The sequence below is a fragment of the Leopardus geoffroyi genome, chromosome E2 (genome assembly GCF_018350155.1).
Source record: "Leopardus geoffroyi isolate Oge1 chromosome E2, O.geoffroyi_Oge1_pat1.0, whole genome shotgun sequence".
NCBI lineage: Eukaryota > Metazoa > Chordata > Mammalia > Carnivora > Felidae > Leopardus > Leopardus geoffroyi.
In genome coordinates this window covers 61,104,310-61,118,262 of record NC_059335.1, presented here as the reverse complement: position 1 = coordinate 61,118,262, position 13,953 = coordinate 61,104,310, and the positions used below count along the sequence as shown (strand labels likewise).

Below are 13,953 nucleotides of genomic sequence, written 5' to 3'. Positions count from 1 at the left end.
TGGGGAGGGACAGGGAGGAGGTGGGGAGGGAGGAGGTGGGGAGGGACAGGGAGGAGGTGGGCGGGCCCCAGCAGACATGTGGGGGCGGGGCGTGGGGGCGCCGTGGACCTGTGATGCTGGGGTGCGCCAGCAGGAGCCGCTCCACCTCCAGGGCGCTGATCTTGTAGCCACCGCTCTTGATGATGTCTACGGACGTGCGACCCCGGATCCAGTACCTGCCGTCCTTGAACACGGCTGTGTCGCCTGAGGGAAGGGGCTCTGGTCACCAGCAGGCACGCGTGTTTACAGGTGCATACGCGCGGCTGGGTGCCCGTGTCTGGGAGCAGTACCCCCCCACGTGGTGACCCCGTGGGACGGTGGTGGATGCGGGGTCTCAGGACAAGGCGGCAAAGCCCGAGTTCCAACGGCTGTGACCTCAGCCTGAGGTCCCCACGCAGACAGCAGTGTCCCAGAAGGGCCGATGGAGACCGCCCGCCCGTAGAGACCAGGGCTCAGAGGCACGGTGGCTGGTCCCCTCACCACCCAGCTCGGTCTCTTGCTGCCCCTTCTCAGGCCCGTGACAACAGAGGCAGCGAGGCCCAGCTGCCTCGGCCATCCCACCGCGGGGTCCTGGTCCCAGCCGGGTCCCGGCGCGGCCGGTCCCGCCGCAGCTGCCTTTCGTCTGTGGGGTCTCCTGGGCTGCGCACAGTCACACGGGGTCTCTGGCAGCAGAAAGTTCTCCTGCTCCCCCACCCCGACTTCATGGTTCCCCATCCCGCTTCCCCCGGCGGTCCTCTCTTGGGCAGCACTGGGCAATATGACGCTCGCCAGCGTCCTAGCGCGAGCAGGCCAGGTGGCGTGGGGACAGCGAGTGCCAGCCCAGGACGTGAGGGCGCGGAGGAGGTGGGCGTGTGTCTGTGCGCCGACGTGTGTGAATACGTGTGGGCACGTGCACGTGGGGACGCCCCCCGCCCCCCAGCCCTCTGAGGACAGGGCTGGCACGCCCTGCCGACGACCGCACACCCTGTGCTCCGTGCCGGGTTCCTGGCTCGAATAAATCATAAGTGTTTCATTAGGAGTCACGCCGCCCGTGCGGGAAGGCACCATCCATCATTCCGCACCCCGCCCCGAGCTGCCGCAGCGTAGGGCGTGATCCGGTCTACTAAACCAGACGGAAGCCTGTGGGCAGCCGGGCGGCCGGCTTGCTCACGATGGCGCGGGAGGGCCAGGCTTCAAGAGCACAGGGCCACGAGCGTGATGGGCTCTCCCCCGCCGACAGGAAGCAGAAGAAGCCAAAGGCTTGGCAAGTGCAATTGGAAAGGGCGTCGTGGCCCCAGGACAGCTGACTGGGGGGCTGGCTGGCCAGCAGGGAAGGGGCCCAAGTGTGGAGGAGCACGGGGTTGGGTGCAGTCGGTCTTGGGTCCTGCAAGGCCCACTGGGCCCCCCATTCCTGGGGTGCAGCCCCAGCCCTGGCCGTACCCCTTCCCCACTGGATGGCTGTGTGGTCTCCTGAGAGCTTTCTGACCGCCGGCCACCTGCTCCTTAAATACCCCAAACGGCCCTAGTCCAAGCAGTTACTGCTTCCTGCTGCTGGAGGGGACACCACACTGGCACTCAGGTCCTCCAGCAGTTTTCGTGGGCCAGCCCCCACCATCTCTACTTGCCCAGAGACCCAGTGGCTCGGGCGACCCTGCCCTGGGCTCAGGCTCCTGTCCCTGGTCCTGCTGAAGACGCCCCACGTACCCGCACCGGGGCGGGTGAGGCTGTGCGCCAGGCCACCTGCCCTGCCATACTGCAGGGAAAGGAGGCCCAGGGCTCTGGCTCGCTGCCCTGGACAGGGGAGGGGCCGGGTGGGGGACCACCATCTCGGGGGCGAAGGGGACCAGGATGGGATCGCCCTGCTCTCCCAGGGACCCCTCCCCACTGTGCCTGGAGACCCTGAGGCCCCAGGCACCTCGGTTCTGAGTGCGGGACCTCGGGCGGAAGGGTGGGGGCTCCGGCTAACCCGGTGACACACTCAGAAGTGGGAGGCCTGGCCCGCAAGGCTGCTGGACGTCCCAGAGAGCAAGGGCCTTCACCACCCCCTTCAGGCGTTCTGCTCCATTTCCTTGGGCACTGGCTGAAACAGAGGCTAAGTCCAGCAGAGATGGTGGCTGGCAGGAGGCCACTGTCTCCAAACCCCGACCCCGCAGACCCCACAGGCCCCGCGGCCACCTTGGTCCCTGTGTCCCCCCCCCCCCCCCCCCCCCCAGACCTCGCAGTCAGCGACGCAGCCCTGCCGGAAGCCGCCGATCCCACAGCCCCCGCCCACCGCGCACCGGCCTGCCATTCACGGCGGTGAGAAACACTAGCGCCTCCCAGACCCGGGTGGTACCGGGACGGCACCCACCCGCCCCACGCGTTCACGCACCCGGCCTCCTCGACAGCACGCCCACTCCTTCCAGCGCCGACCCCGCTGCGCCGTGGACACCACCTGGCCAGTGTCCAGCCCTGCCCCCGGGGAGATGGGGGTGAGCCTGGTCGGCGGAGACACGGGTTCTGTTTTTGGGCGGTGACAGCCGACACGGGGCGGCTCAGGCCTGCCGCACACCATGGGGCCGCACCTCCTTGCAGGGACACCCTCGCGTGCTCCCCAAGTGTCCGTGTCAGGCGGGGTTGGGTGTGGAGCCTGGAGGCCTGCCCGGAGGACGCGGATTTCCCGGGAACCATGCTGGGTACACTTGTAGGACCCATTTCGGCGCCACGCCCTAAACCACAGGGATGGGGGCGGGGGGGGGGGCCCGCAACTACTCTTGCAATGAGGGCACTGAGCACACGTGTGTGTAGGGCTGGTGGGCTGTGGTGTTGTGCGGGGGACGAGGACGCTGGGGAATGGTGTGAAGGTGACCGGCCTGCATGCCATGTGCACTGGCTGTGACTCTGTGCCTACTTCAAATAAAAAGTTTTAAGAAATTGCTGTTTGGCCTACGGAGAAGTTTCCGGCCTCCCCTGGCGGGCTCACGGCCAAGTCACTGCAGCGTCTGAACCACCCCGCAAGGAAGCAAGAAGTCCTTAAAGAAAGAATCTGTGAACTAAACTCAGGACTGAGACCCAGCACAGGAAATTGCTCAGCAGGGTGCTAATCAACGTGCCTGGTGAGGTCCCCTCAGGTGTCAGCGCCCCACCCTTGCTGGCAAACACCTGCCTCGCTCTCTGGGGACGGAGGGGTGGGGGGGAAGGGCGCATGGGGGTGCAGGGCGGCAGAACCCCGCCCTCCACTCTGTACCTGTGCGTGTCGGGCCCCACCAGGCCCCGCAACCCTGCGTCGCCCCCAGCCAGGGCTAGGAGGCAGCTCGTGGTGGGTTGACTCCCTCAGCCACAGGCCTCTGCCCCCCAGGCCTCCCCACCCCGGGAGGTGCCCGTATGCGTGCAGACCAGCCAGGGCCACCACCGTACCCAGCAGGCCGTGGCTGCACACGGGGTTTCCACCCGCTGATGCTGAAGGCTGAAGGGGAGAGAGGACAGTGCAGGCTCAATGTCCTTCCCGAGGCACCTGCCTTCTGTGTCGGGGAAGGAGGCAGCCCCTCGCCCGCCAGCGAGAGGCCAGGCAGCAGGGCCGAGAGCCTCATCCTTCCATTAGAGCCGGCTGACGGGCAGTCAGCCCAGTCCCGTGCCTGCCTCGGGGGGGCCTCGGGGGGGTCCAGTTCTGCATCCAGAGTGTTGTGCACACGAACACCGGGTCCTGGGGCACGGTCAGGACTGAGTGCTGACTTTCACCGCGGCCACCCACCCACGACTGCTGCTGCTTCAGGAGAACCCCTGCGCCCGGTGGCCGCCTCGGGATGCCTTGCCAGCCGCAGGGGGTGGCCTCCTGGGGCCCACAGAAGAAATCCCAAGTCCCTTGATGCCTTTCACAAAGCTGAAGGGACGCTTCTAGGATGGAATTTTCCAGCTCTGCCCACTCGGTCCCCGGGACCTGCCTCTGCGCCCGCTAGGCCGCTGCCTTCTCACAGTGGCCCGACACCTTGGTCCGAAGGGGCCTCCTTGTGAGTTCCCTCTGGCACAGGGCCCATCCTCGGGGCTTGTGATTCCCTGCTTCCCTGTGAACAGTCGCTGGAAGGCATCTGGGACCCTCCTGCGTGTCCCCGGGGACTCCCTGGGCCCTTCCTGCCCCACTGTAAGGGTCTAGGGCACAAAAGCCACGGGTCTACGTAAGTCCCAGCAGAGCAACAGAGGCTGGGCCCACGGGGAGACCACGCCTGCCACCCAGAAGGGGCCTCACACACACAAGACCCCAACCGAGTTGGTAACTTTCACTTTTTATAACAACGTATTTATCAAAGGGCGCGGATTCTGGAATCTGCGTCCCCTGCCAGTGACCGTCCTGCCTCTCAGCTCTGGAGCCCACTCTGCGGGGGTTTTATTCTGACAGATGTGGTATCACCACCCGTAAACCTTAGTACGGGTTTGCGGGTTTGAGCAGGACGTGTGCACTGCTCTCAAAGCCACGGCCACTTCCTGTCTCCGCCTCAGTCATTGGAAACAAACCTCCCGACACCCGAGGCTGCTTTTCCGGATGCGTGGGCGTGCACGGGCGGCAGACCTGGCACCCTGGGCCGCTGGCGGGCACACCGTCCTCGGCCGTGCAGGATCCGGGGCAGGCAAGTGAGGGACCCAGGGGCGGGACCGGCTGGCTCTTCCAGCAGCCACGGGGACTCAGGCTTTGGCTCCTGGTCCCTGGGGAGATGGGGGTTGCTCCCCCCTACCGCTCCTGCGTCCGTCTGCGGGCACGGAGGCCTAGGCCGGGCAGCGGGGGGCACACGCGCCAGCCCCTCTCCTCGGCTCTGCTACCCAGACAGCTGGGCGCGTGAAAGACAGAGGAGCCGCTGTCACCCGCCTGCACGAGGGGGACCCCGAGGCCCGGCTCCTCCCTCATGCGGCGGCCTCCCTCCCGCTGCCCGGGGACTCACTCCTGTGACGAAGAGGCCTAGGAAGACGCCGGAAGGAAATGGCACAACTCCCGGGAGAACGAGCCCCCTAAAGCCCGCCGGTGTGACACACACTGCTAGGCCCTCTCCCTCTCGAGAAAACCAAGAGTGACCACGTTTCCAGGGCCTGAAGCCTTCAGTAGGGACAGTAGGAAAGGCTGGAGGCTGCCAGCTGGGATCCAGGGGTCGGGAACAGCTGACCTGCGGGGTGTGGACAGGCACCCCGGGAAGCTGGTCGGCACCGGAGCCTCGGTGGACGCGGGGGGAGGGTGGGGGGGCGGGTGCGTGGGGGAAGGAGGCCTGTGAACACGCCTGCCCTTCCTGCTCTCAGCCCCTGCGCGCCAGCTGGGCTCCAGGGGGAGAAAATCAGCTGACCGACTCCCAGAATCGCAGGCCGTGGGGATCCGAGCACCGGCGTCAGGACAGAGTCAAAGTCGGAGCGGCCTCGGCGCTCGGCTTGTCCGACTTCAGGTGTCTGGGACGGAGAAGATTCTCCAGGACCGCAAAGAGGGGAAAGGCCGTGCAGCGTGAGGAAGGGCGCAGCTGCGGCAAACGCAGAGGCTCCGACCCCGAACTCTACCGGCCCGACAGAATGAGCACGTCAGACACATGTGCCCCCGAGTGTGCACCCGCGTGCCCGTCGTCAGGGGGCTCCTGGGCTCCGGAGCGGAAGGGAAGGAGGTGGCCGCGGGTGCAGGAGGGGCCCGGTGGGGGCGGCCGGCACCGGGGTCTCCCCCAGGAGGCGGGGTGGCGCTAGACGCCTTGCTCAGGGAGGCAAGGACGGAAGGACCACGGTGACCACGAGCCTCGGGTCCGAGTGCCCCACACACTGAGGGCGGGGCCTCCGGGGCGGGCTCCCAGACTGCCGGGGCCACAGGGGTCCTCAAGCCGCGTGTACAACTTTGACATAAACCGCAAACTCACAGTCATCCGCCGCCCAGGGTGTGGGGCCGAAGGAGCAGCACGGTGGCCCGCAGGTGGCAGGAGCTCGACATCCAACGGGGGGCGCCCTCCGCATCACTGCCCACAGGAGCCTGTCCCGGGGGGTCTGAGACTTAGCTTTATGAAAGCAGAGCCTGACAAGTGACACAAGATGACACAGGACAGCAAAGGATTTTTAAGCAAGACAAAAAATGAAAGACACGACACACTCAGGAAGGAGCCGCCAGCACGGGGGCCGGACCAGTAGCAGACTGTCCCCAGGAGCGGTCTGTGCCCCGTCGCCTGGCACAGCCTTCACTGTGACCCCGCCTCCCAGGTCGGTGACAGCCTTCCCTTCCGCGCACCCACACCCACGAAGACGCGTGGCCGATGCCCAGCACGGCATCACTGGGTGTAGGTCCTGACTAGGACTTACTGGCCAAAACGGAAGATCCCTGGTTGGAGAAGCAAACCAGAACTCGGGACAGCCGCGAGGCGGGAGGTGAGCAGGGTAGACTCGGGGCCCGAGGGCCCTTCCGGGTCCTTCTTCACCAGGGAAGTGGGGAGCGTAAGCACGCGTGTGCCCGCCGTGTCCGTGAGAGCAGCAGCTCGCTGTGGGAGCGCCGGGGGCCAGAGACCCAGGCAAAGAGGGAGCCCCTCACACGGGTGATGGGGGCCGGCGGTGTGCTCAGCGCACAGGAACCCAGCACGCGCACGGCACGCGTCACCCGTTCATGTTATCATTGGTCTCCAAAACACGGTTTCTAAAGGCCTCTCAACACCCACCGTCGGGCGCGCCTAACGACCGGCAGCCTCCATCGCTGCCCTCCCGCCTTACCAATAACGCCCCAGCGGACATCTGCACACCCGTCTCTGCCCACTCTCCTCATTTCCTTGGACAGATTCGCAGAAACCCTCCTGACACGATCCCACCTGCAGGAGGGGAAGTACCAGCCTCATGGCGGCGAGTGCCAAGCGTTCAGAAGCTTTACCGATTTGGTGAAGGAGTAAATCTCGGTCTCTGTACTTTCCTCTTTCGTCACCAGGAAGTGAGACGGTATTTTATGTATTTTTACGGCCAGCCGCCCTGTTCTACTGTGATCTGCCCGTCGCCTTCGCTGGCTCCCCCCGCCCCAGGGCTGCCTGGGCTCAGGGAGCGATCCTCTGGGGGGCACGGCTCTGGAGAGGACCCCTGTGTAGCCCGATGCCCGCCAGGGCCCCTCTGTCGCCCTGCTGCTGAGTCGCCGTATTGCCGGTCCCCAGTAATAACGTCGCGTGCTCGCTGGGGAAGAAGGCAGGAACCCGCTGGTATTCTGGTGGATTTGCTCAGGGCACTTGCTTCCCACGCCCTAACAACCTGCAGCCAACGCGTCAATGTGTCCTTAGCACGCACGGTTCGTGAGGTCCCTTCTTTTTTTTTTTTTAATTTTTTTTTTTCAACGTTTATTTATTTTGGGGACAGAGAGAGACAGAGCATGAACGGGGGAGGGGCAGAGAGAGAGGGAGACACAGAATCGGAAACAGGCTCCAGGCTCTGAGCCGTCAGCCCAGAGCCCGACGCGGGGCTCGAACTCACGGACCGCGAGATCGTGACCTGGCTGAAGTCGGACACTTAACCGACTGCGCCACCCAGGCGCCCCTCGTGAGGCCCCTTCTTAACGCTAACAGCGTATGATGAAGTATTTTCTAAAGTCAGGCCGTTTTTGTTTCCTGATGTTCAGGTATCAGGGTCTTTAACACAAAACTGCTCAGGGGGAAGCATCAAAGGCAGCAGGAAGCGTAAGGCCTGCCTAGCTCTGTCCCCGTGTCCGCTCTATGTCCCCAGCTCGATGTCCCCAACTCCGTGTCCTCAGCTCCACCCAGTGTCCTCACCTCCGTCCCGTGTCCTCAGCTGTGTCCTCTGTCCACTGCTCCAGCAGTAAGTTAACATAAAGGCCTGAGGGCACCTGCCCCCTGCCCGGGCCAGCGCTGGTGCCCACGTGCGATGGTTTCGGAGCCCACGTGGTGGCGCTCCGGCGGGACCAGAGCCAGGAGGGGTCACTGTGACTGCCAGAGAGTTTCTCAGGAGACCCTGGATCTCCTCCCCGAGGGGCAGCCACGACCCCGGTGTTGGGGGGGGGGGGCCTTGTAGGGAGCTCCCCGCACACCTGGGGAAGGCGGCAGGACCTGGGCAGGGATGGCCGGCGACCTCTCTCCTCTCCTCCACGGCGGACTCGGCCCTTCCCCGTGCAGCCGCCAGCAGCGGCTCCCCAGCAGCCCTCCAGAACCCCACGGCAGGAGGGGCCGGCCAGGGAAAGGGTTAAGTTCCATTTATCCTGATTTCTATTTAATATCATGCGCTCCCCGCAGGAGCCGGCAGCTGTGAGCTGATTGCGCCCGCTCGTTATGCAGCCTGTATCGCTAATGGCCTGTGACAAAGGCACACTGCTTCCAGGCCTCACCCCCGAGAGCCAATTAAACACACACACTCCCTTCCCGTTCGCAGCGCGTTACAATGAAATTAAACTGAATTTCAAAATCATTTTCTCCTAAAGACATCTCTTTACGATAATTAATGCAGGCTATCCCTTTTCAACGCAAATATTCATCAGCGGCAGCGCTGGATGCTTTCACGCTGACTGCCCCCACTGTGTACGCGGCCACCGGTGCCCAGGGAGCTGCCACCGGCAAAGTCCACGGGGCTTGGGCTCCCGGGTTTTTAGAGGAAAAAGCATCTGCGGCTTTTCCCCTGAACTTAAAAATAAAAGAAGACGGCCATAAAGCAAGTCAGGGACCATCCAGAGGGCCACAGACGACAAGATTAGCTCAAAATAAGCATTTCTTAAACAACGCATTTGAAAGACAATGACACGGAGAGCCTTGCTGCTAGGAGACTGGCTTGTGTGAACGCGGTGCCCACAAAGGGACACCACGCGGGTGCGAGCTACCGTGCTGACCACGTCCTGTCGTGGAGACAGGAGGTTCCGAAACAGGTGACCAGGGTTCCTGGGTCCTGCCCCCTGAGCCCTCTGCTGACCTGCCAGCGTTCTCAGGGCCTGGCCTTGCTCTGAAGGCTGACAGACGTCCCCTCTACAAACCCTTCACAACTATCTGCACACCTGCTTTCTCTGCCCGGCACAGAGGGAAGGGGGAGCCTGGACGCCTCCACCCGCGGCCGCTGGGATGTCACTTTTGCAGGCAAGTGACAGAACCACGGAAGCTGCAGGACCAGCAAGTCTGGACCCACGTGCCGCCTGGCCAGTGGGACAGGAAGGGGACACCTCCACGCCCCCCCCCCCCAGGAAGATCCTTCATCTGTCCCTTCAAACCAAACCCCCATCTGACGGGCCCACGCGGCACCCCGAGACTGTCAGGGTCTACGTGGGTCCCCGCTCTGCCACTCGGTGACCCCAGGCCCACGACAGCAGCAGAGCAGAGTGGACACGTGATCCTGCCGTCCACAGATCCACGCCGACACGAGCCCGGTGAGGGGCCCGCGCAAATGCCAGCCACAGGCACACACTGTGGGGCCATGAGGCTCAGGGCCACAGCCGCTGTTCTCCTAAGAGGCGCACGGTGACCCCACGGCACCCCGCTCCAGCTGCCTGCCATCTCTCCTCGGCTCTGCCCCCCACAGGAGAGCCCGGAATGAGGCAGATTTCTGCTTACGGGGCTGCGTATGGTGATATGTGAAAACGGGCCTTTCTTTTTGGAAAACAGTGTCTTGAGATTCTTACGAAGTGATGCATTCTCAGCACAGAAGTTTTACAAATACAGACAAACGAGAAGGAAAGGAGAAACCACCCAGAAGCAGACCATGCACACGTTCTAAGTGAGCACACACAGAAGTGAGTTGCTGTAGTTGCAAACCTAGCGTTCACAAGGTCTGCTGGGACCAAGGAGGGGAGGCGGGGGGAGGACAGAAAGGGCGAGGACAGCGGAGGGGCCGGGGCGGGGGCACGGAGCCTGAGCAGGCTCTAGGTCCCGCTGGGGGTGGGGGCCCCCACATCAAGGCAGCAGGCTCTAGGTCCCGCTGGGGGTGGGGGCCCCCACATCAAGGCAGCACCACAATCCACCCAGGCATGGTGTGGAGAACAACGTAAAATGACCCGGATGGAAAAGGAAGCACATAGTATCAGGAGGACTTAGGATCCTGTGTGGGGGGAGGGGGGACGAGAAGATTTGCAAAGCAGGGGGGCTTGGGGAAGGTGGGAGGGAGGGGTGAGGAGGGTGTCTGACACTCAGGGGGCTCCTGACCCATGGCACATGGCAGGACCACCAAGCCTCACTGCTGCCCTCATTTCAGAGGTTGGTGGGCTCTGGGGGCAGGGTGGGGACACAGCCTTGAAGATGGGGTGTCCCCTTCCCTCCGGCCCCCCTCCTACCTGTCTTGAACCAGCCGTCGCAGGTGAAGGCATTTCTGGTTTCTTCTGGTTTGTCCCAGTATTCACGGAACACGGACGGCCCCCTGACCAAGAGCTCTCCTTCCTTCTCCGTGAACCCTGGGGTCACCTACAGCACGGGGGAGAAACACATGCCTCAGAGCACACACCTCGCAGTGTGGGGCTCCCCCTGCCTCCCTCGTGACCCCTGGAGACACGCACCCTTCCAAAATTAGACATTTTGTTGGAAATGATTGAAAAATGCATCTTTCTTGTTCTGTTGTTTTTAAATGTTTACTTGAGAGAGCGGGAGAGGAAAAAAGCGAGTGAATGCATGTGTACAAGCGGGAGAGGGGCAGAGAGGGAGAGAGAATCCCAAGCAGACTCTTCACTTTCAGCACAGAGCCTGACACGGGGCTCGATCCCATGAACCGTGAGATCATGACCTGGGCCGAGATCAAGCATCAGGCGCTTAAGCAGCTGAGCCCCCGGGTGCCCTGAGACATGCACCGCTCAGTCCCAGAGCCCAGGCAGACGGCGCTGTGCGGGGAGCTGTGAGGCACTGTGTTCGTCCTACAAAGCCCCGTCCTCTAGTGGAGGACGTGAGTCACTGACCCAGGTCTCAGTCGGAGCCTGGCTGGATTTGAGCCGCCTGTCCACTAGTAAAAGCTGTGATCCCGGCACCTGATGAAACTCCTGTCTTCAGGGTGCTTCCTGGAGAAAGCACACACACGAGACGTGTGTGTGAGGAGGCGTGCGTGGCCGGCTCGCGCTCCGGGGCGGCAGCAGGAGCTGGGTCCTGGCAGCTTCCGCGGGGCCTCCGCTCGGTTAGAAGGAGGCTGAGCGGAGAGCCAACCGACAAAGGCTGGCTCGCGAGCAGGCCCCAGGTGTCCAGGAGAGGGCGCGCCCGGATCACGTGGCCCTGGGAAGCAGGGGGCTCCCTCTGTTGTGACCACAGCGCAGGGCAGGAGGGAGACTGGGTTTTGTAAGAAGCTGAGAGGCTCTCCGTGAAGCCAGGAGGCCGTGCAGAGGACGAGCACGTCAAGAGGCTCCGTGGGAAGCTGTCAGTGGACCCAGGAGAGGTGACTGAACCGAGGCCAGTGCTGTGCTTTGACTTATCAGCTCCCACCTGGAATGAACTTATTCTGGGAAAGAACCATCCCTCTTTAAAAAAAAAAAAAAATCAGAGACCCCTTAAAAGAGGCTGTAAAACTGTCTGACTCGTTTGTCTGAGGCCTGGACAGAATGTGGAATTCCAAGAACGACACAGCAGCTGTCTACTGACTCCTGAGGCCACTTCCTACAGACACAGCAACCCCACCCTAAGGGGACAGGGCTCCACGTGCAGGGCCCAGCCGAGCACCTGCCATCTAGCCTGCTTGCAGGAGGCAGCGTTTGTCTTTCAGCTGAACCAGAGACTTTATTTGAATTTCACCCATTTTTCCACTGCTGCCCTCTATCTGGTTCCACTGCCGAGGTCAGACTGGCCACAGGGCAGCGAGGCAAAGGCCCCGAAAATAAAGCGGCAGGCACCCAACCCCAGAGAAGGCTGGCGCTGGATGACTGAAGCTAACTGGGTAACAGTAAAACAATAAAAAAGTCAGCATTCTCCACTGGAAATAAACAAGGCCCAGAGTCTCATAACATAATACTCTTGCGTCCTGGGCGCCAGATTACTCAGCACGTGAAGAGCCAGCAAAATGTCAACTCTTATGGAAAAAGGCCATCTGTGCAGGACAAGGCCGGGCGGCACAGATGTTAAGCGCCCCTAACGAAGACTTTAAGACAGACATCATAAACGTGCTCCAAACGGAAGGGCAAACACTCTAGAAGTACGCGGAAAAACTGAAAGCCCCGGGAGAGAAACGATATAAAGCAAAACCAAAAGGAAATTTTAGACTTGGAAAGCACAGTAACAGCAGTAAAACAAATTCACTGGATGGGCTCAGTAACAGCACGGAGGTCACAACGCAAAGTCTGAGAACTTGAAGACCGGTCAGTAGAGCTGGCCCAGCCCATCTGTGCAACAGGAAAAACCAGCCCTACCCTACTCCCTGCTGTAAGGGCCCACATTCCTGCTACCGGATTCCCAGGAGACGAGCAGCGAGGAGCCAGAGGGGTCGTGGGTAAAATCTGCCTGAAAAGTCTCAAGTCTGGTGAAACCCGCAGATTGAAGCAGCTCAGCGGACCCCCAAAAGGACAAACCCAAAGAAACGCCAGCTCAGACACATCGCGATCCAAGCACTGCAGACCAAGGATAAAGGAAAAGCCTGGCAGTGGCCAGAGCGGATTCGCACCTCAGACGACCACCACCTTCTCACCAGAAGCCGCGGAGGCCAGAGAAGCGGGACAGCACCTGCCAAGCATCAGCCCGGAACCCCAGGTCCAGTGAGAGTAACGTTACGGATGGAAGAAGAGACAGACACTCTTAGATAAAAAACAAGACAGCCTGTGGCCAGCAGATCTGAATTAAAAGAATTGCCAGAGGTCGTTCCTCAGACAGAAGGGAAATGATGCCAGAAGAAAACAGGGAAGCTCAGAAATGAAATAAAAGCATCAGAATTGGTAAGTACCTGGGTGAATAAAACTGACTATTCTGTTCCTCATGAGGTTTTTCAGTTTTGAGCGCTGAAAGCAAACATTATAATCTTGCCTAATGGAGTTTATTGCCTCTGTAGATGTTACACACGACAATGGTGTTTGCTGAACACAGAGAAGGCAAAGGGACCCGTATGTGGTGACAAAGATTCTTTACTTGACCAGACTTTAGTCCGGCTCCCAAAATTTATCATAGGCCCAGCTGTGCCCTTCCTGTAAAATCTAGTTTTTGTTTTTTTTTAATTTTTTAAAAAATCTTTGTTTATTTTTGAGAGAGAGAGCATGAGCAGGGGAGGGACACAGAATATGAAGCGGGCTCCAGGCTCTGAGCTGTCAGCACACAGCATGATGTGGGGCTTGAACTCACGGACCTCGAGATCATGACGTGAGCCACCCAGGTGCCCCTGTAAGATCCAGTTTTAAGAAAACCCTGCTGTTTGAGTTTAGCAAGAGTCCCCCGCTCTGACACCTGGTCAGCCTCACATCTGGTATCACCCTCAGGCGACACGTGATCACCCGGCCTGCCCTCAGCAAAGACCCCGTCAATCCCGCCTGCTGCTTGCAAGAACACGTCCACAGACCACACTGCACTCAGAGCTGAGCCCAACCTCTCCTCCGCAGTGAAAAGCCCCACCGCAGGGGGCCCTACACTTCTCCCAGTGTCCTGGATGAAGTCTGCCATGCCATTTGTAACAAGCGTCACTGAGCATTTTTCTCTTTGACCGTGGTAGGAATTCTACATTCTTCGGGGAGTGTTAAGTGTGGAGTCTAAGTAGATTCCGAAAAGGGAAGCATATATACTATAGGCCCTAGAATAACTACTAAAAAGCTGTACAAAGGCAGATAGTCAAAAACTCAACAGGTAAATTACAACGGGCCGCTAAAACATGGGTCCAAAGAGCGCAGTGAAAGGGAAGCGGAGCAAGGAGCAACTGGGCCAACAGACAGCGAGCAAACAGCAAACGGTGGTGGGTGGTGGTGGCTGGAGTTCACTCGTTTCCATAATCAAATTCAACGTCAATGCTCTCAGCACACCGATTAGAAGACTGTCAGGGGGACGGGAGAAGCCATACGTGATCCAGCCACACACCACCTCTACGACACTCACTTCAAGGACAGTGACACAG

General features: G+C 61.0%; 1 protein-coding gene and 2 long non-coding RNA genes across 10 annotated transcripts in view; 2 read left to right on the top strand and 1 right to left on the bottom strand.

Moving 5' to 3' along the window:
• The window catches only part of ACSF3 (acyl-CoA synthetase family member 3), a 56,130-nt gene that overhangs the window by 14,599 nt on the left and 27,578 nt on the right, over positions 1 to 13,953 (bottom strand). For 3 of the 8 annotated variants that reach the window (XM_045440014.1, XM_045440012.1, XM_045440013.1), the window contains 2 exons: positions 10,232 to 10,358; positions 109 to 243 (listed from right to left, as the gene is read on the bottom strand). In XM_045440014.1, coding sequence (XP_045295970.1) covers positions 109 to 243; positions 10,232 to 10,358 — 262 coding nt within the window. Of the gene's footprint in view, positions 1 to 108; positions 244 to 5,870; positions 5,981 to 8,339; positions 8,596 to 10,231; positions 10,359 to 10,751; positions 10,943 to 13,953 lie in introns of those variants that run through there. The other 5 variants (XM_045440017.1, XM_045440015.1, XR_006702081.1 and 2 more) reach the window with 4 other exon arrangements.
• On the top strand, positions 7,668 to 8,388 carry LOC123577786. The gene is made up of 2 exons (XR_006702082.1): positions 7,668 to 7,785; positions 8,217 to 8,388. It is a non-coding gene; the product is annotated as an uncharacterized LOC123577786 (long non-coding RNA).
• Positions 9,758 to 9,962, top strand: LOC123577787. The gene is made up of 2 exons (XR_006702083.1): positions 9,758 to 9,827; positions 9,874 to 9,962. It is a non-coding gene; the product is annotated as an uncharacterized LOC123577787 (long non-coding RNA).